Source organism: Ixodes scapularis, unplaced genomic scaffold, assembly GCF_016920785.2.
Source record: "Ixodes scapularis isolate PalLabHiFi unplaced genomic scaffold, ASM1692078v2 PGA_scaffold1__304_contigs__length_218370807, whole genome shotgun sequence".
Lineage (NCBI taxonomy): Eukaryota > Metazoa > Arthropoda > Arachnida > Ixodida > Ixodidae > Ixodes > Ixodes scapularis.
The window spans coordinates 210,711,398-210,734,114 of record NW_024609846.1 but is presented as its reverse complement, the minus strand read 5'-3'; the positions used below and the strand labels follow the sequence as shown (position 1 = coordinate 210,734,114).

General features: G+C 45.4%; 1 protein-coding gene across 1 annotated transcript; it reads right to left on the bottom strand.

Moving 5' to 3' along the window:
- Positions 1-11,884: 11,884 nt before the first annotated feature.
- On the bottom strand, positions 11,885-14,450 carry LOC120837368. The gene has a single exon (XM_040206665.3). The coding sequence runs from the start codon at positions 14,138-14,140 to the stop codon at positions 11,996-11,998; it is 2,145 nt and encodes a 714-aa protein (XP_040062599.2). The 5' UTR covers positions 14,141-14,450; the 3' UTR covers positions 11,885-11,995.
- Positions 14,451-22,717: the final 8,267 nt, after the last annotated feature.

Genomic DNA, 22,717 nt, shown 5'->3' with positions numbered 1-22,717 from the left:
GCTAGTAGCTTTTTTGTATAAATATTTCGTGGTCGTAGTCGAGGGTTGCCACTTTGTTGGGTGTAAATTTCAATGCGGTTCAATGATACAAAGGGTGCCGAGTGTCAACGTGGTGTTGTTCGTGGACTAGTCATCAGAGCGTAGCAGACAAGTTGGAAGGACCTATCACGCGAAATTTGACCACTCTTCAAAAACCATTGTTATTATAAACCTTAGTAGGCATTCAAGATAAAGGCACCTCTCATGACCGTAAGTTACTTTGTTTTTGCAGATTAGTGACCGGTGATTACAGGCCGGAAAGTTTTGTGGGCAGAATTTGCTTGCACCACCGTCTGGAAATAACAAAGCGGCTGTATTCTGAGTTCGATTGCTTATCCTACGTCGAGGTCTTTAGATGTTAAAATGAGTACTTTTTGCTGCCGTTGTCTCCCTGCCTGTTGCATTGCTCACCTCGCGGCCTTCATGGCCGCGAGGTGAGCAATGCAACAGGGCACATCCGTATTATTTCACTTGTGCCAAGTGCTTTTGGTGCAACGTTTTGTTTTCCACCATAGTGATAACTTCTGTGACAAAAACTCGGAATGTGTCATACAATTGATGAATGGGGATGCAACTTAACGTCAAAACAAATGTGTTCATGTCAGTTTCACACGTAAGAAAAATAAATTTCAGCCAGTATTAGTTAAATCATAGTTAGTTACGAATGAGAATAAGGTAAAATGTCTCGGGGTCAATTTATCATCCGACTCAACGTTGGATTCGCAGATTGATGATGTTATTAGAAGGACGGGTCGCGCACTTGGCTTCGTCCAACGAAACCTGAAATACGCTATTCAAAATATAAAATAACAAGCATAGCTTGCCTATCCTATTTGACCTTTCCAAAAAGTCGCGCTGATGGCTTGGAAAAAGAATACAAAATCATACTGCACGCTTTGCCTTGGGCCAGTACGACCGTTTTTCTAGTGAACTAACATGAAAAAAATCACTGGTGTGGTGGTCATTAGATCTTTGGCAAAGAAATTGTGTTTGAAATGTTCATACAACATTTACCATGAAGCTAATAATATATATATAGCTCAGCATACCTTTTAATACCATATTATGTTTTCAGACGGAATGATCATGTGCACAAGGTACGCGAATACTGTACCAGAACGGAGCTCTGCAAAAATTCGCTTTTTGCGGGACGGTCAAAAATTGGAATGTCTTAGAAGAATGTATATTTTGTGCCGCAAATGCTGAAACTCTTTTTCCGTTATTGTTTGTTCTCTTTAATAATGCCTTACAGGCGCTGCGGGAGTTTTCTGAATAAAGAATAAAGCTCACTACGTAAGTTTAACAAATATAGAAACTTTGGCGCTAATGTCTATAATCAGCCTAATCATAAACCAGCATAAATTTAGAAGTGCGAACTTTGGTACAGGCGAAAGTGACACGTTTATATCGAGCAGTTTCTTATCGCTAATGCTACGAATGAATGAGAATAGGCATATCGTTGAATTTAATAATACACGAATTCATAGGACTTCTAAATGGCTGAAACATTTACCTCGAACAATTGTCACCGCGCACGAGATGCTGTCGAAGATGCGAAGTACATAACTCCGACCCAAGCGAAGTGCCGAAACGTTCGATGGGAGGCCGAGTCTGCACGCACGCATGTATCCAATTACACCCCAAAAAAAGCCGACGTGTTCAAACACGCGCTGCAGAATTGGGAAAAGCAACTCGAAAAATATGAGTGCGCTGTGTTCGGCCTCCCCGTTCCTTTGGGCGGCTCGTTTTCCGGAAGCACTTTAGTGACGTCCTTGTAGAGGCCCCGGACCATGAGACGTGTGCGAAGCGATGGCCCGGGACTTTGCGCGTCGGCGGCGGCGTTTCGCTGTGGTCCGGCGGTGGAACAATCCCATTGACCCTTTGGAGCCTGGGAGCGTCTCCTAAGTGGACGATCGTTTGCGACGACGAAGGCTGACAGCCGCGAGGAGATCCTGTCGGCTGGGCCGCGTGACTGATCGCTGCTTTTCCAGGCGCTTAGCCGCTCGAGCTGATTTACTGTCCGCGTGCGCTTTGTTCGCGCCGCTCTTCTAATCAAAACGCTCGTTGAAGCGGCACCAGAAGCGAAGAACGGTTTTAGTTGAAACTTGAAAACGCGGAAATCCTGCATCCCCCGGGCCCCCTTCTCCAAATATACGAGGGGAAAAGAGATTCCCCCCCCCCCCCCCCCCCTCGTATATCTGGGGGTCTAAGTTTGACACTCGACGAAAAAGCCGGCGAGATTCCCGATCGCCGCGATTGGCCATCGCCAAGGTCAAGCGTGGAACTGAACGATCGCGGCTGGAGCCCTTGGTGGTCATCATGATGTACGGAAGCGTCGAGCAAATGGAAATATATTTGTTGCAATGTGTGGGCTCCGGCAAAGAAGTGTAGATTGCCGGAGGTGTTCTCTGGTGTTTCCAGGGTCTAACACTTAAAAAAAGGGGTAACTCGAACAATTTTTTTTCTGCCCCAATTTAAAAGTTTTTTTTTTTTTTTTTTATTGTAACGGTAGGTTTTGAGGGACCTTGACGTTGTCACGGGTAAATAATTTCTTTGGCAATAGCTCTCTCTTTTTTTTTTTTTTGCTACGAGGTTATTTACAGCACTTCGAGACGTCGAAATGGGCCGTGACAATCAGTTCATCGAACGACGTTTCATCGACAGATCGTTTCATCGACACGCGATGGTGCATCGACAGCTCAGATGAGCTTTTATCTGTAATAAGCTGTATCAGACTGTCGCCGCGAAGCGGCGTGTACGGGTGGGTCAGGTGGGTTGACATTTTTGCAATGAGCCGCCGCATACTTTCGCCGCGAAGCGGCCTAAACGGGATTTCCGGATGGGTCAACACGCGCCCCAGTGATACACGAGCGACAAAATGTTCCTACAGAGTGCGATTCGCGTAACGAGTGTCGATGAAATGAAACGTTAGTGTCGACGAGACGTGTGTCCTTGAAAAGTGTGTCCATGAAAAGTCGTCCCCGAAATGTAATTCCACGAAACGAGTTTCGACGGAACGATAGGGACCCCGCAAACACGCAACAAATGTACGGCCCCTCAATGGCAAAACATGCAGCTGAGATTGAATCAAGTATCGCTGGAGCCGCCGAAGAAAAATGAATACTCCAGAGGCGTACCATATTGGTGTGACATAGGACGATTTGCTGTGATTTGAAGGAAACTCTAGTACGTAACATTCCACACGGGGAGTAAAAAGATCGCTCGCATTCCTCGGTTTCTCTTTTTCCTTCGTAAAGCTTTTTTTTTTTTTTTTAGATGTATTTTTTTTAACATGCACACAACACAGTTCTTTCTTGGCGCATTAGTGATGAAAAACAACTGTCTTTAAACATTATCGAAGCATGTGTGAAGCATGCTTCCGACATGATTTAGACGTGCCCGCAGATAAGTGTGTTGTCATGTCGGTAGCGATCATCGTGTCTTTAGCACATCATGTGTGAACAGTGTGACTGTGACTCTAGGGGAAGGAGGGTAACGATAAAAAAAAAAAAAGAGTTGCGTTATGACATGAAAAATAACTCTTTCTGGGACATATGTGTAAAACGTGCATCTTGGGCAGTAGTCCGGAGATGAATGGCTGAAATGCAAGGGGCGGTGCGAAGCATTGAGGCATTACATTGTCATTCATGTTGTCCTTCGAGGCTCATGTTTATTTTATTGTTGTCATTCGAGGTTCATGTTTCTTTTATTGTTGGCCGTGCGATGAAAGCTTTCGATATTCTCTTTCGTATACTACTCAAGAGTTCGGACACCCTGCTTATGTGATTCGTTTTGGTTTTGTGCATTAGTTCGTTCACAGCTTGAATTTGCCTCAATGATTTAGAATTCTCTAACACATACACAGTCTTTACGTATTGAATCGGGGCAAAAAGAATAGTAGGCATTTTATATGACAAACACTTTCAGCGTCGCTTTTATTATGATTATGAATTTGTTCTTAATAGTGTTTTAGTTGGGTCCTTATCAAATAGAAGATTCGAGCGCAATCTCTTTTTTTTTTTTTTTGCACAAGATGGTAAAGGGTTTGATTGATGCTAACCTGTTTTTGAATTCTCTAGATTTTCATGTTCCTTTTCGTGTCACCAGAAATGTTAGTCTTAAGGCCGGTTCACACATGCAGCCAAGCGCTGATGTAGCGCTGCTCACGTGTTGTCAGCTACTTATCGTCTGCCATGACCATGAGCAACAGTTTTGACGGTGCGATACAAAGCTGGTGAACGCTTCCGTCAGCACACGCTTAGCGCGAGGTTAGCGCTATGCTTGTAGCGCTCCGCTGCATGTGGGAACAGGCCTTCATACGTTCAAATCAAGTCTAAATTATCACAAATTTCCTTTAATAAAATTGCATCTTCTAGTTTGGACATTTTTTCACGGATCCCTCAGTTTTTCGCCGGGACTTGGAGAGCCTAGTTGAAAGTTGAAACTGTTCTACATTTTATGGGAAGTCTGCCCACTATTTGTAGTGATGTTAATGTGTACATTTGATGCTCTGCGTGTGTTGTCTTTCTTTTTACCTTGTGAAGACGTGTGTCGGTGTTTTGAGGCACATAAAACAAATAATATATTATATTATATTATATTAATATTATTATTACGATTCCACTGCCCAACCGGGCCGAACAGCCTAGCGCCGCGACACCACGTCATTGAGGCGTTCAGCCATCCCTCGGCACTACGTAGTAGAAAAACATTGAAATTGAAGGTGTAGGGGAGAAAGTATAGTTTATTATTTATTACTCTCCATTTGGGGGAAAAAATAAACTATCCTTCCAACGCCAAAAAAAAAAACTTTTTTTTTTTTTTTGTTTTAGAAGTTTCTACTGCTCATCTAGGCTGTGTTCGATGAAGTGACGTTCGATGAAACGTTGCTCGATGAAATGGCGTTCGGTGAAACGGCTTTGATAAAACGGTTTCGATTAAATATCTGGACCCGAACGATCTCACCGCATCGAGCACTTAGTCCTTGTATGGTTCCCTGAGGCATTCGTCGACCGCTACAGCCTAGACTCCTAGAAAGTATAAACCTAGCTCGTTCCTGTGGAACGAGCTCAGAGTCAGGGCGGTAAACCTCCAGCATCGCTGCCCGCGGCATTGTGTGTACCCTTGCCGAAGTATTAGGAAATAAGTAGATATATCATACCGAAGGCTGCCAAACTCTCCCAAGCATCACTGAATCTATTTCTTTCTCTACGGAAAATCGTACAAGCATGGAAATACGCGCATGTACATACAGATATTTCTGCGTATTAGAGCACGTACGCGATCGCCGCAGCCTGGACCGGTACAATACAGGCCTTTCGAGATAGCGCCGTACAAAAAGGGGCTCGAGCCATAGTTCTTCTTCGGGAAAGGCGGCGGGAGCTCGGCAGACACCGCCACCGCCGTCGCGGCACCGGCAAGTGAGCCGGGATAGAGGACGGCGCAGCATGGAAGCATGCCGTCCTCGGCATTCAATAAAACGGCGGGAATCGTAAAAACAGCCGAGAACAATGGGCAGAAGCAAGCCAGACCGGATCCCCGGGGTAAATGAGGGAAGGACACTAAAACTGCGTCGTGATTTACAACCTTCGCTTCTCTCTCTTCGTTCCCCTCTCCCCCTCCCTTTATGACAGTAGACTGCGAGATGGCCGCACGTGTTTCGTGAAGGATGCTTTCTCGCCCCCCCCTCTCTTGACGTTCTTCTCCGGAGACTTCGTCGGAATTCTCCCCGACGCTTCTTTTTAGCGGGGATTTTAGTAGTGGTCGTCCCCTTCTTCTCCGCGCTACTATCAGTATCTTCTTTTGTGTCCGTGATTTGCACCGAGTCGTGTTCCTGGGACGGTCTGTATACTTTGTATTCTCGTGATGGTTCGATCGATCCTCCAGGTGTTCCTTTGGTTGTGGGCGGTGGTTTAGCGCGTGACTGCGTTGTGACTGCGAAAATGTTCCAAACAACAATTAGTCGAGGTTTCCGTAACATGCGCTCGGAAAGAGGAAGTGGCTTAGCCGAGGCCCAATCTTTTAGAAGGCATGCGGGGTTAAACTGGAATTAATATCACGATCCGATCAACTGCGGAAACAGAGAGCAGTCCCTCGGCAACACCCTTGTTACACGGGCACACCTAACTGCACTTACGCTAAGCCACAGTTACCACACAATACATGCGGACAACATTCGGCTGCTATGCCGTCAAGGCTGTGGGAGCACATGCACTTCAACATGTTCAGCATCCAACAAAGCGTTGCACAAGCACCCTTCACTTCTCTTGAAATAGGCATCCGATAGTATAGTGCGGTAACTGTGGTGACGCGTAACAGCAGTTAAAGGCGAGTTAATTGCAATTAAAGGCCGACGACCAGACTCGAGATTCTGCGAGGCAAAAGATCCTCCTCGCCATAAAAGAGGAGGAAACAGGGGATGGCGAACAGGGTAGAATGGGGGAGAGGAGGAAGCCGGGAAAAAGTGGAAAGCGCGAAGTGTTCGTCGGCCTTTAAGGGTGCCCGTTTAACTCCGGTATAAAACGGGGCAGGAACTTTCGTTAAATAGTGCTCAGAATATATATATATTTTTACCTGTCATGACTTACGAAACACGCGTTGGTTTTCCGCTCCACGCACATTAAGTCGTAGACAAAAAAAAAAAAAAACAATAAACAGAAAAGAAAACGAGCTGAATTCTCTTTTTCAAGTCGCAGAAAGAAGTAACAACGTGATCTGGTGCCGATTACTTCTCACTAATGTTTCACGCGCAGGGACCGGTAAACCACAGGGCGCTTGCTACGCCACAGCGATGAAACACACGCGTGAAGCCGGATGTTTGCCTAATAGAACTGTATTCGTTTGTATACATATACCTAATTTCTTACCTTTGTCGCACTTTGTGAGTGGTATGATGGGAAGAAGTGCTGTTAAGCTTTGAAGTGACATATATGTGGTTATATGTATCTAATTTTGCATGTACCACTTCTGTAATGCACCCAATAAGGTGCACAGTATTTATAAATACGATAAACGGAAATAAAATGTTCGTAACGAAGGTGTCAAGAAATTTTGTCGTACTCACACCTGAGGTTTGACTAGTCTAGCGAACCTTCGAACTTTTTACGAATATCGAAGAAGTTCGACTTTTGAACAGTGTTGTTCAACTTTTACACAAGCATTACAAGCTTCTGGGGGTGGGGGGGGGGGGGGGGGGGGAAGGGAGTTCATACGAGGTTTGTTTTGATTTTAACACGAAGTAAAAGCAAGCATTCACCTCTGATACTAGGGATACCAAATACCATGTATGCCAATGCTGGCAACTCCCGCGGATCGCGGGCGAAAAGTGATCGCAGCGCCCCTGGCGAGCTTGGAATCTCCGCTAGCAGACGCATTCTCCACAAGGCATTGGTTTTGCCTATCTCAGTGCGAGGTGAGCAATGAAAAACAATTGTCACGGATATTCGCTGCTTTCAATGTTAAAAAGTAGGTTCCACCTCATGAGTCAAGGACATTTTGTTCGCGAGGGAACGATGTTGCAGCTTGTAGGCCGCGATTTTCGGGCTCTCCCGAAGAAAACATTCCGTCAGAAGACAGAACTTATGTCTGCCAGGCTAGACACGAATGTACCTTCGCCCTGTTTCTTTGAAAAGGGCAATGTAAAAAATGTTTTAGAACATTGCTACGTTTCAACTTTACTGTGCATATCGATCAGTTCTTTTTGTTGTTGCAATTTCAATTTCTCATGATTGTATTACTTAAAGCCGCTTCGTCGAATAGGTGAGCTGGCTATATCCCGATCGTCTCCGGATGAAGAAGCAAAAGGCAATTTCGAACCACGTACCTTACTGCGATGTCAGTGTGCTCTGGAATAAGACGATTGTGCACAAGCAAATCTTACGCTATTACTGAAACTAATAAAAGCGGAGTAACAAAAAGGAACACCCGATGGACGGTCGTGCACCTCCTTCCATTTTTCAAAGTCTACTTTCTTTTTATGTTTCAGGCGACGCTACGCCGCCGCAGTCTTTCTTTCTCTTGCATTTATATATATTTCTTTTTTTTCTTTCATGTGCTTGCTTGACGTTCGAACCATCGCGTATTTTGCTTTGCCTTGTTTGGCTTAGTTTTTACTTTCTTTCCTTCGCTTCGTCGCTTACTACCACCGGTTCGTCTGCTACGCCATGCCCGGACATTTGGAGGGCCGTCTGCAAATTTGTTGTTGTTGTTGTTGTTGTTTTTCCACTGTCGTCTATGATAACCTCCTATGTTCGCCTTCGACTGAGTTTCCGATCCGAAATCTTCATATGTACTTTTTGACACTCAATAAATATATTAAGAAGTGTAGGCTCGTTATACATTTCTATTTGGACTTTATTTGAGTACGCGGTCACATCTGGCTATCAGTCATCGTTCGTTGATCAACCGGCCGCCTTCGGGCATACACCAGCGCATACTTGGAGATGGAAGGCATGCCATGTGCCTGCCATCTCCACTGCGAAAACAAGCTTTTCTGATGTGGTGGAAAATCTTTCTTCCGCTTCCCGAAGACCGAACAAACTTGAGTAATTAAGTTAATTCAAATTAAACTGGAGGAGCTATCCAAGTCTGGCTTCAAAATCGCCACTGACGCTTCAACAGACGAATATTTCGCCAAACAAAAGTTCAGCTGAAAACGCACTTGAGGCCGCTGATCGACACTCAAAACAGAGACACGGTGTGCAAGGATTGCCTGGTCATGTACGCCAACAAGTACTGGAATGTACTTTTGAACTGCTGCGCCAAGCGGGCAAACAAACAACCTGACAAAGTCACTGGGAAAAGAAAAGCGAGAGCAAAAAATTCACACACTGCTAGCACGTAGCAGATTGCAGCCTTAGTTCCTACCAACGCCGTGGAAGCAAATAAACAAACGTGTAACGTGCAGCTGAAAAAAAAAGTGAAGCCCTTTTATTTTTTTTTAATAGTTTCGTCGTGTTGCTTCCGCTTTGTTTGTTGTGGACTCAACACCGAAGGCGAGCACCACCTGCTAATTTTCAACCGTCCTGCGATCGTCTTCGTTGAAGGAGGTCTTCGCTGGGTGATTTGTATTTTTGTATCGTCTGCTAACTTCTTCGTTGCAATCGCCGGCCGTTGTTCGCGACTGTTCTCCATTTCTCTTTATTTTCGTCTGGGATGGGGACCCCATCTTTTCTGCAAAGTTGGGAAAGTGTTTGCACGGACATTTTTCTCGTTACTTTTTGTTTTTGCAATGCTGCAGAGGCTAGTGTGCTTGCTCTGGTAATTTTAACGTATTGTTTGGGCACGTTTTGATAATCACCTATTCAGGTAAGAAATTGTGACCACGCAGTTTGTAACGGATAAGCAGTAACTTCTTACGATGTAGTTCGAGTGGCTCATGGATGAAGAAAGAATAAAACAATTAAAACAGGGACAACACAACCACATCTTTCAACTAGCAACAGACGAGTAAACTTTCAAACAGCGAGCAGCCGACTATACCCAGTTGGAGTAGGGGAGAGAAGGGGGAGAGAAGGAAAGAAAAGAAACGCGAAGTGCAAGTCAGGGTGGTAGGGTTATCTCGGATTTTAAAAATTCAACCTCAGTTTTCGTCAGCAGGAGGGAAGGGTTAGACACGTTGTTTTTTGCTGAGGTCAAAGATGTGGTTGTGTTGTCCCTGTTTTATTTGTTTTATTCTTTCTTCATCCATGACTTAAACCAACACGCTCTTCTCCCAAGCATACTTCGAGTGGCTAAATGCCTTTTTTCCGCTTCCCAGATGCGCTTCAAATGCGTGTGATCCCCCTGAGTGGCGTTTGAGACCTTTAAATAAACTGCTCTATCTTCGTTTATGCTCCCGTTGTTATTTGTTTGTCGTTGCAGTTGCAATCAGTGGATTCCGCTTTGCAAACGGAATGACCGTAATGAATTGTTTCAGCTGTTGGGGTGAAGAAACGGGGCTCGCAAAGTTCGAGGACGTCGCGGAGCCTATACTTTTCCATTGCGTCGTCTGCTTCCGTAGACTCCGAGTCCGCTAGAGGCGCCACTGTCACGTTCGCCGTAGGGAGCCTACATACTCGCCGACTCCGTCTTTTAGGGTGGTGACAACTCCAACCATTGTTGCCAAGCGCCCGCTCAGACGGCCGCCAAACCTGACGAGCCGCCATCTTGGACCCCAGCTTTTGCGCGGAAAACGGTGCAGGGGTAGCAATTTGCACAGATTTCGTTGGTACAGTGACTTTTTACGTCATTTAGCAGCAGAAAAACTGTTTTGTGGTGATGGATGGTGGTACTTAGCTTAAAAGGCGAGTTTTTTGGGCTTATTCATACGATGAATAAATTAATGTTTTCACCCAAAAATGTCGTATGCAACTAAAATTGCTCATAAAAAAGGCAGCAACTCTCCTAAAATAACCTTTATGTCCACATTTTCCCATTACGGTTTACAGTTGCAAATTGGAGTAAAAAATGAAAACGCATTTTTCTTAGTTTTTTTTTATTAGACTTGAAATTTTAATAAAAAGATTTGACTAATATGACATATTTGGAGGAAAGTTGCCAATGAATTCTTCAAGTCCCTGAATTTTGCGACCTGTTCTGGTGAAGAGCTAATTGACTAGGACAAAAACGTTAAAGGGGCTTTTCAGTCACGATCATTCCCAGTGTTGTAGCAAAGGTGGGGGGGTCAAGGGGGACGGTTATTGGGGGAGGGGGGGTGCCACCTCTGCAAGCGCGTAGCCAAGGGGGGTGTTCAGGTGCCAGAACCCCCCCCCCCCCCCCCCCATTTTATTTCGTTATATATATATATATATTTATATTGTTTGTGGGATTTGACCAGCTCCTGAATCGATTTAAGGCAAATCATCCCAGTTTGTGTCTGGTTTGTGTTTAGTTTCTGTTTAATTTGTGTTTTGTTTGTGTTTAATTTATGTCAAAACCGTTTCTGTGAAAATATTTTCACCTTGAATTTTATTACGACTTCCACACTGCTGCTGCGACTGCTGTAGCGCCGAAAAGGGGAATGGAGCCTCGTCAGGTAGCTTCGGCAACCTTTTGCTCCTCCCTCCCCGGCATTTCATATGTCAAATAAACTTCAATTCAATTCAATTCAAGGACAAAAGACATAAGGGCCCCGGGCGCTGGATGGCGTAGCTACACCACTGATCATTCCTCTAGCATGAGATTCCCGACCTTCGATAACTCTTCGCATCTCGTGAAGTTTAAGCGTGAACACGTGCAGCCAGAACAGGACAGAAGGCAATGAGCACGTGCTGGATGCTGGTCATCAGAAAAGATGACTAGGGGCCGGTTCTTGTTTTGTCATTGACCTTGCCATTATCATTTTGCTCAGCAGTAGGAAAAAGATTCCCTTTGTGCCGGTGAACGAGTCAGTATGAGAGGGAACTAAGATAGCTAGAAAAGCTGATAAACATTCGCAAATCTGGCTTCATGAAATCTAGAACTAGCCAAAGAATGTGTCACGTTAAAAAAGACAATGTCCACAGCATGACATTGTTAGCGTAAAGAAGCAATACCCGGTTTTCACTGTTCAACTTTTACAAAAAAATGATATCACCAAAGCTACTTATTTAGTGGAAAGGGCTCATTCGGGCATCAACTTATGCGACAAAAATTTGCATCTCTTAATCCACTATTCGAGCAAAATGAGAAAAAGCGCTGGTGGCGTGTTCGTGCTAAAAGTGTAGTGCAGTGTAAATGAATGCAGCCTGCTACATTGATGAAACTTACAGAACATTTAATACTTAGAAAGACGTGCAGGGCACAAATCACGTGACACACATGTTCTGAAGCAGGACAGCAGACAATAATAAGAGCATAAAATAAGAGTATAGGCAGAAGACCAAATAATATTTACAAGAAAGCAAATTCATCACTCACTGGTGACAACATGTACCAATAAATCACAATATCACTGAATTGAGAAGTACTCTTCGTGATAAAACACACCATTCAGCGGTTAATTCAAGTTTGCCGCAGCACATGTCTTGCTCGACGCTCCGTTTACTTCCTGTGCGTACTGCTGTCGCAGGTGAATCCTGATTCTTGTTCTGACATACTTTTCAAGAAGAATCTTCTCCACACAAGCTTTGTGTATGTCACAGCACCCTAACTCCAATGTTACAGATTTGCGCAGGAACTCCAGAATAGTGGCAAATGGAGCCTTGAGCGTCAAGATGGCGTCTAGTTGGGTAAAAGCCTTGATGTTCTCTTCGCACTCTATCAAGACACTCATCACAGCTTGGCTGGGGTAGACAAGGTTCCCAGCACCCTTGACATACTCTTTCAAATGAATCAAACTGCTGTGCGTATCATTACCATCCGACACTAGGACACCTTCGCAGTCCTCACAGTTGCCAATAGACTTCTTGACAAACCTAAGAATAAAACCTCCCAGGTAGGCCAGAATGTCGCACTCGACTGCAGTTAGTTCACACACGAACAGGTTCTCCAGCTCTTCAGACTCTTGGTTGACATCTTGCACCTGCTTCTTGAGGGCTGGATCAAGGAGGTCAGCCAGGTGCATGCTGTCATCAACATTGTAGCTGGAAGATGTCGGGGTGAAGAGAAACTGACTGACACAGATCAACTTTAAAGCACACTTAATGTCATATGCACTTGGCACGGGTTTTCTGAGTCGCAGCACAGAGAAAATATTCTCAAGGCAGTCCTGGCTCAACCTGCCCGTGAGAAGGTACTTATAGTTGTGCCTGTTCAGAAGTTCGTCAGACAGGCGCAGAACGACAGTGGTAGAAACAAGAAGCCCGGCCTGCGACGGTTTCCAATGAGCTGTTGCTCCCATGTCCATCCGACAGAAGGTGGTGATTGCCAGGTCCAAAGTCCCGAGTGCTTCCGTGTGCTTTGCAGCATCAAAATGACTCAGAGCGACCATTGGGTGACGTGACGACATCAAGGTGTACCACCTAGTCACTAAATCAAAGAACCAGGCTGTTGCCTCAGCTTCAGGCGGCAAGACTTTTTGCTGAATTAGGTAGCGGATTGCGGGAGGAGCCTCACGGAACAATTGCACAGCAATGCTCACTTTCATTTTTGTGAAATGTCCATTGCTGACGTGAATGCCAGAAAGCCTGTTGGCGATTTTGAGTTCATTGTTTGCATCGTATGCAAGAACAGCTTCAACATGGTGGATGTCCACGGTCCCTCCTGGGAGGTTGTGCTCTCTCAGAGTCTCTTCTCCTAAAGTAAAGGTCTCTGAACGAAGCAGTTGGGCACGAATATTTTTTAAAACATGCGCTGGATCAGCCATGAAATAGAGCTGTCTCCCGTCGAGGTGTGGGTGTGGGACAGAACACACGGTCTCAGAGTGCCTGTGATTTGAAAAGTTGAGCAGACGCCACACAGCACGGTTTGCTGATCCCATGTCGCTTGTAACTATGAGCACCTTGAGAGAGATGTTGAAACATAGTTCAATGAGATGAAAGACAAGCTCCTTCAAAGCACTTTCGTCAGTTGATCGTCCAGTGAAGTGGTATGCAATCACTTGCTTCCACCGCGTGTTTAATCCCCCAACCATAAACACAAGGGCATGGTTCGAAACATTCACACGGGATTCTGGGAGTGTGGTGCTTCCAAAAATACGATCCAGCGAACTGTCGTGGTCAAATCCCTGACTAATCTCCATCTCATCCATAAAGAGAACACAGTCTTTCTCTATGTCTTCCATAGTCTGCACTTTCCGCTTTAGCACTTCAAAAACTTCGTCAAGAGCCCCAGGCAGAAACTTAATGTGTTGGAGTCTCCGAATCAACGTTCTGTTCGAGGGTAGCGGATATGACAGGGACCTCAGCAGTTCATACCCTGATGTACCGCATGCGTGCTTGATTTGAAGGGCAACTCGAATAGTCTTCTCTGACCACTTATGTCCCTTCATTGATTTCACAGTCAAAGCCTTTGTTTGGTCTGTGTTCAGAAATCTTGAACTTTTCAAAGCACTTATTTCTTTCTGAGCTGATGTCAGTTTTTTTGTGAGACTTCGCAGTCTTGATTTGGCTTCATCATGGAGCCTTTGCAAGGTTCGGTACTTCCGGGCTAGATCGGAGTTTTTCTTTCGAAGCTCGGAGTTTTGGCGATGCATCAGTAACATACTTTGGGTGGTACTACTTCCAAACGTGAAAACAGCGGACGAGCTTGTTAGTCCTTCTGAAGACCCGACTTCAGGCTGCAATTTTTCCTTCAGCTCCTGAACAATTGGAACTGGAAAACCACCGGGTTGTTCCAATGCAGTAGAACAAACAAGCTCAGACCTGGGCTCTGGGGTAATGAAAAGGGGAGATCGAGCATGGTGGTCCGGGTCACATTCTCCATTGTCGAGAGGTGGTTGTTGCCGTGGGACGGTTGTCACTGTGCAAGTATGCTTTGACCGAGGAGCATTGTCTGTGGTACTTGCACTGTCGTTTGGGGCTAACGGCAGTGAAACGGCTGTCGCTGTACAATCCTGCATGAATAAAGCATTTTCTGTGTTGCTTGCAGAGATATCAAAAGCTAGTGGCTGACGGACGGCTGTCACTGCAGAAGCATACTCGGACTGAGCAGCATTGTCCATGTCGCTTGCACTGTTGTCGAGAACTGGTTGCCGTAAAAAGGCTGCCGATGAGCAGCAAGTATCGGACCCACTGTTCGTAGTGGTTGCGCTCTCGTCGGGGGCTGACGGCATTGAAACAATCGTCACTGCACAGGCACGCTTGGCTGGGGCGTTGTCTGTGCTGCTTGCAGAAATGTCGAGAGCTAGTGGCATAGAAATGGCTGTTGCTGCACAAGCATACCTGAACTGAGCAGCGTTGTTTATGTTGCTTGTAATGTCGGCGAGAGCAAGTTGCAGTGGAATGTCTGCCGCTGCACAAATACGCTTTGATCGAGGAGCGTTGTCCTTGGTGGTTACACTGTCGTCAAAGGTTAACGGCAATGGAACGGCTGTTGCTGCACACGCACGCTTGGACTGAGCAGTGTCTGTGGCAGTGACGTCGAGAGCTTCTGGCAATGGGGTAGCCATCACTGTACAAGCATGCATAGGTGAAGCAGCACGGTTCGCGTCGCTTGTGCTGCCATGTAGAGTTGGTGGTGATGGAATGGCTGTTGATCCCTGAGCACGCTTTTTGGGGGCCTTTCTGTGTTTTGGGATGGCTGTAAAAAGTCAATAAACATATTTACATTAGTATTAATGCATATGCATTTTTAAGAGACTGAAAAAAACACAATATTAAAAATATACAGGTTTTCTTTATCAGTCCTTAGGTACTAGATAGAATGCTATGAAATAAATAATAGAGTGTTGCCAGGCGGCATTCAAACGCTTTAGAGGTTGCGGACCCAAACTGTTTGCGCATCACGTCTAGTTGTTCAAACTGTTTAACAATTAACGATCTTGGTACTGTGAGAACTAGTCTGTCCATATTTCTTTTTACGAAGTCTACAAAAGACGAGAATATAAGACTGTAGTTCAGAGAGAATGTTATATTAAGCATGCATTGTGTAACAAGAAAATGCTGGGAAAGAACAGTTTTAAAATATTACACAAAAATAAACCCTTGGAAGTTCAGAAGTCCACTCAAATAGACCTATGAACATGCTTACACAATATTAAAACTTACCACGATAAGGAAAAAGTGTTGGAACAGCATCTGGCCTCAGTTTTTTCAACCCGTCCTGCCGGTTTTGTTCGAAACTGCTGTCCTCAAAATGAGCCTAAAAAAAAGTGAATTTTAAATTAGTTAGCAAATACTCCAAAGACAGCACTGTGCCTGCTTGTTTAGTTGACTAACACTATAAACAGAATTAGGAGTGAACTCCATCACCAACTAAATTTTTTTAACACACTCCCAGTTGTTATGTGAGGTCTGCTGTTGCTTCGCTAGTCAAGCGTTAGCCAAACGAAAAAACAGAAGAGGCATTACTGGATCAATGTATCCAATACACACCTGCATACGGGACTTAATCAAGTTACTGAAAACTACCTAATTTTAGCAATGTTTTAATTTCTCGATTTGAAATCAATCCCAAAAATTTAATCCTGTGAACGAACCACTATGTGGTGAAGAGGCTTGCGAAAAATGTGTTCAAGAAATATTTTTGGAAGCTGAACAAGTCGAGAAAAATCGAGTAAGCAAAAACTAGGTCCTTATCAAAATGTTTTCAAAACACTTGTTTTTTAATATAAATCCTGAGCCAAACCGTTGTTTGCAGCAGCTTGGTAAACGAAGCTTGTATTTTGTTTCCCGAACAAACTTGATAGTACTCATCGGTGTGGGTCCGGATATTTCTTTGAACGCCATTTCATAAAACACCGTTTTATCGAAGCAGTTTTATCAAGCGCAGTTTTCTCGAACGCCGTTTCAGAGAACGCCGTTTCATCGAACGCCACCTGCTTGAGCAGTAGGAATTCTACATCTAGGAAATATTTTTCTTTCTTTTAGCGCCGGGAGGATAGCAGTGTTTTAATATTTATTATAATTTATAAACTTATACATATATAAAAAGAAGAAATCTTTTTGGTCACCTTCTATTTTTTTTTAATAAATGATGACCTCCGTTAATGAGGCCAATAAGAAACGGGAGCACTAACGAACATTTTTAAAGCTGTGATCATCAGGTGCAGTGATAGATTCTGCTTCAAGACGAAGCCGTCCTTGAAGCAGCTTGTCTCCGTGTCCCATGATACGGGGGAAATAAAGATGTGTCAAAGATCGGACAAGTCCGCAATTCTGTCGGTTACAATAAATTAACGAAAAGGGGAGACTCGTCGTTTTTAAGAACATATATGTTCTTAAAAAGAAAGCAATTCTCCTAGGATAAAATGAAAACACAGGTAAATCGACAAATACAAAATAAAAAAGGTGCTGCAGAGAACAGCTGTTTCCCTCTTAAGAAAGTGCGTTTCACGCAGTGAAAGGCACTTTCACTGCGGTGAAAGGCAATAAATAGACAGATGAAGTGGGAAAAAGTGTGTGGCCGAGAAACTCCGCCTACCTCGCCAGAAAAGCATAAGTCGCGTATCCACTCAAGTTCTGATATGATAGCTACCTTCTATGATTCAGTAGTCAACGTTTAGGTGGACAAAAAATTGACCGGGTAGTAATTCTATTCCCGGTGAATTTTGACCGGCGCCAAAACTATTTCAGAGACGAGAGTAGATTACGTAAAAAGTATTGTATTACTCCAAAATTCAGTAAAGGGAAATTCGATGAAACAGCGTCAAGTGATTCGATGAAACGGCGTGCGATGAATCGGCGTTCGATGAAATGTCCCGGTACCCTCATCGGTGCATTCAAAACGCGTGTGCAACGCGCGCGTCCTGAGATCGACGTGCGGCGAGCAAACCCTGATACGGAGAACGCAGGCTCCGTCTCAACCTGTGATATTGCAATGCCGCTAAGGCTCGAATTCGGAACTCGCGACGTTGTTTATGTGCTCCCGACGCGCAACCGGAGACGCTCGCTTTTTGCAGAGTGACGCTAAACATCCCACTTACACTTGCGATCAAGGTGCAACAAAACTTATACTCACGGCGCAAACACGAGCAGCTGCAGTGGGTTCCCAGCGGTCTCGTTTGACTTGAGCGAGCCAACGTTTCTTTCGAGTAGGACTACTCGGGAAGCAGAACATACGTGTGCCCCGTCTGCAGTGGTTCGTGCACTGCGGAACAGAACAGCCAGGCATTTCTGCTTCTCACGCCTCTCTTGTTACCACACTTCTTCGCTGCGAACGACTCCGCAAAACACACCAGCACCAGCCGGAGAATGAACACGGCGCGACGCCGTTGCGAGTATCGAAGCTAGGCCTGGCCAGCCTGGCTGGACGAGCGCCGAGCGGGCAGCGGGCGGGCGGGCGGTCTGGGGACCAAGATGGCGCGGCGCCTTCTGGTGGCCATGGCAACCGATGCTGGCAACACTGGTGGGCGGCGGGCGGCGGCGAGTGGTGTGTCAAAGGATGACACCACCCTACAGACGGAGTCGGCGAGTATGTAGGCTCCCTAGTTCGCCGCCGCTCCCATAGGTTTTCGGAGGAGGTTCCAGTATTGGCGAAGCTATATCGTATTTGGGGATACTACCCAGGCAGCACGCCGACACTGGGCCAGCGTCGGGGGAATATTGCTCCCAATATCGGCCCAGATTTATGTTGTGTACCACGGCCCAGTAATGGGCGAATATCAGTTAACGATTGTTCTAAAAATGGGCCAGAATCGGTGATATCATTAGAGTTCTGGGCGGAGATGGGCGAATATCGGTTAACATGGCAGCGGCCGCTGCGGTGTCAGCGGACTTGGGCCAAAGCAACGTTACTAGAACTGATAAGTTGGGAAGCTGCCATAGAGCCTGCGCTGGAAAAGTGGCACCGATCCGTACTTGAGAACCGAGCTAATAGCGATCGCAACGCCGCCATTTCTCCCGCACCGGCCACTCGAGGAACTGCACGTGACTTCAATTTTGGCTATAATCGGCCATTTTGGCTCCCAAACAGATATAGTGGAAGCGGCTTCAAGGGTGCCACCTCCGTCTCCCAAGCGGACGCGCCGCGAATTACTGCCGATGTCAGGATGCGCCTATAGGTCGGGACGCGCTACCTGAAATCACCGCTGAGACATGGTTGTATAAAAAAAAAATATGAATTGTGTCGCAAACCTTGTAAACTAAAGATTTTAGATAAATCACGCGCCCCCCGTTTTGTACTAAGCTCCAGTAAAAGTTACTGCAAAAAGAGTTTTTTTTTTTTTTTTTCGTCTCTTTGTACGGAAAAAGAAAAACCCAGTTCCCGCCGCTGACTGCCCGGTGCGCCCTCGGCGCGGCCCGTGGCAACAGCAGCGGCGCCGGGATTGAGCGGCGCGATTGACCGATTCAGTATCGTTCTAGAAACGGTCAAAAATCACTAGTACCGACCGATATAGACGGTTAAGACCCGACAAATTATTGGTATCGTTTTACAGCGGTCAAGAAGTCCTAATACCGGCCGATATAGCCGGTTCAGACCCGACAAATTACCGCAAAACGGCGCTGGATACTGTATATCAGCGTGGCGTTGGCCGACCTACGTGATGTTCCGTCGACATCGGCCACATCACAGTAATACTGGCCTGATATTTAAGATCCAGCGGCAATATCGGCAGAATTAGAATGATATTTCCCCGATTTCTCCAATCCGGCGACAATATCGGCGCGATACTGTGTGCTGCATTTCTCCAATCCGGCGACAATATCGGCGCAATACTGTGTGCTGCATGCTTGGGAGGACTGATACTAGGGAAGGGCGGCGATTAAATATTTTAATCCGTTTCATCGCTGTCCAATAGTCGATTAATTTTTCGGTTGTGCCGACCTCTATGCACAATTAAAAAAAGGTTAAGGCTGATTTTTATTTTTTGCTTTGTCATCAATGGCAGATTGTAGATTCATGTGAAGCTTGACGCTTCACCATCCACAAAAATCACCGGGAAACAATTATACAAAGTAAATATTGTTTTTATCATTATATTAACATAACGATTGATCACTCTAGACTAGATGATAGGCAAATAAAATTATAAAGTGCTTTAAATGAAAGTCAATGCTGTTTCCACATAAAATATAAGAAAAGCACAAAGTAGTAAAGCAGGACTCTTTTTTTCCCTCAAAATTGCTTAAACTCCGTACCCTGCCGATTAACCTGTTAATATAGTATATCGCGACTAAATCATTCATTGATTAATCGGAAGGTTAATTGATAAGTTACCCAGCCCTAACTAATACACCTGTCAGACGCCAATATTTCATCACGTCATTTCCATCGAATGATATTAAGTGATCAGCGAATCAGCTTGCTATCCTAACTACACTCCAAAAAAATCCCGTGAGTCTACTTTCCCGCAGAACACTTAGAGAGCCAATCACCGCAACTTACGGAGGAAGCTCAGCGAATGACGATGCCGAAACATATGTTTAGACCAAAAAACGCAGCCTGAGTTGTGACATTAAGCAATGCAAGCGTGACGTTTGGCATTGCTTAAAAAAATTGGGTTGTGTGTGTGTTTATACAGCCTAGAACTTGGTCTGCCTCACAGGGGCGACGAGTCTCCCAGCTGTAGATGAGAAATTTGGCCAGTGCGGTACAGCCGCTAGCCTGGGGTCTTTAGCGTGCATCATAGTGATACACGACCGCACGCCGGTACGATGCTCATCCAGATCGAAACGGGCAGGGGTGGGGCTCGAACCCAGGATCCCTGGGTTCTGCAGCGCGAGCTTTCGCTCCACGTGCTCCGAGCTGGTGTGCGCTAGACCACTCGGCCACCGATCCCCCCAGCATTGCTTAATGTCACAACTCAGTCCGCGATTTGTTTTTTTTTTTTTTTGTCTAAACATATGTTTTGGCATCGTCATTCGCTGAGCTGCCTTCGTAAGTTGCCGCGATTGACTCTTCGAGTGTTGTGCGGAAAACTGGACTCAAGGAATTTTTTTAGTGTTGTTTGTTGCAAACTATGTCGGTTGAGATCCTCCTATGAACACCTCAGTAAACGCAAAACGGCTCCCACTCATTAAAATAGACAAGCTCGACGAGCTGTGCTCGTTGAGCAGGCACATTGTAGACGCCGGCAGCCATGTTTATCACGCTTCACACAAAGGCGGAACAGGCAATCTTTGGATACTTTTGAAAACAACAATGACTCTATATAGAGTATTTGTTTTTCAAACATGAAAAACCTTTTCGATTGAAATACTATTACGGCAAGGAGATACAATTTTATAGCCAACATACCAAACGTCAATAATCTCTCCAGCCAAAGAGAGATGTTAGCACAAGTTGTAAGCACGGGGCGGGGATCAGCCAGCTGCCGTGCAGCCTACACCTTCACTTAAATTTCGTCCACCAACATAAATATTGCTCAACATTTTTTTTTTTTTTTTCGTGGTATCTTTTTTTAAATGCATCCATACATTTTACAAAAAAAATTCATTTTTTGTTTGCAGTGTCCCTTTAAGGATGAACAAAGTATAGCACTGGCCATCTGTGGTTATCTTCTTTGCTTTTGTATGAGGCCGTATATCATACATTCATAGACTGTGTATCATCCATGTATTATTCACCTGAGCATTGCGACGACGACGGAGACCGGCGGTGGTCCACCGCCCGACTAGGTCTTACCCGATTCCGGGCCCATTTGGGCAAATTTTTCACATTGCTGGGAACCGAAAACGTGGACATCAAGCGTCTGATATCAAACGCTGACGGGGAACACTCGCAGAACCATGGCAACGTGAGCCTGCCGCTGCATTCGAACTCGAGGGGACTAGGCCTATCCGCTCTGCATACCGTTCATGTGGCTCCTGCAAGCGTGAAGAGGGCCTTCCCAGTATAGCTTTGAATTTAAAGATGGATAAACGCGCAACTCTGCTCCCTATGGGAGCTTGTATACAGGGGCTCTAGGGGTCCTTATGTCGCAGCGCCATCTACGGCAGTGCTGTCCTAACCACGGTGGAAGAAGAGAGACTTGTCGGAACGAGACCAATCAGGCTGTCGAAATTACACTCGGGCTTCGCGCATCTCCTTTGTCGGGTAAGGCTCCATCGGCGCGCAGTGGCCTTGAAAGCGTGTGTGCGAACAAGGCCGGTTCCTCGAGCTCCTGCCATGCCGCGCCATCTCACGGCGTTTGTCAGAAATCGATCGGATCTACGACACGCTTTCTCCGTGACAACGCAACGCCGTTCAGGCACCTCTGCCTTCGTCCACCGTGGCCCCAACATTACCTGTCAGTAGTGACTATTTCGACGTTCACTGTCGAAATACTTTTCAATATTATTTTGACTTTCGTGAGACGTAAATAGTTCGTAAATTTTTTTTCTTGGGTTTCTCGTGAAAATGGTTGTCATGTGTTTAAATGTCCCTCTTCGAAATGGCTATTTTATTTTGTTATTTTTCAACGGCGTTGAGGTGTCGCCGGGTTGTGTCGCCTGACCATCAGCCATAGAAGCTTCGCCCCTATTCGACACTGCAAATATATTCAGTGCGTGAGCGCTCAACAGTTTGGATGATTCTCTTAGAACAGCCTTAGATCACGACAGTGACCGTACCAATTCACAGCGAGAGGAGAATCCTCCAGCCGCTACCGTGCTGTCGCTTAAGACAGGCGATGTATTTTCTGCAGTCGCTCTCACGTAAATTTTCGAAGGTTATACACTCTAAGAAAAAGTCTGTGCGTCTACTTTCACGCACAACACTCGGAGAGCCAATCAGCGCAACTTACGGAGGCAGCTCAGCGAATGACGACGCCGAAACATACGTTTAGACGAAAAAACGCAGTCTGAGTTGTGACATTAAGCAATGCAAAACGTCACGCCTGCATTGCTTAATGTCACAACTCAGAGTGCGTTTTTTTTGGTCTAAACAGATGTTTCGGCATCGTCATTCGCTGAGCTGCCTCCGTAAGTTGCGCTGATTGGCTCTCCGAGTGTTGTGCGTGAAAGTAGACTCACGGGATTTTTCTTAGAGTGTAGATCCACAACAAAGGAAAGCGGAATTATTCGTGGCATTGATAATACTGAGCAAAGACCAAGATCCCTCCGCCGCCGATCAGAGTGCGGCATTAGTCGATAAGAACGCCGAAGAGCCAACCCCGAAGCGAGAAGACATAATAAGCCCAGCCTGCCTTTCTTAAGTTTTTTTTTTTTTTTCTTTTTTTTTTTTATTTGTTGGCAGCGGA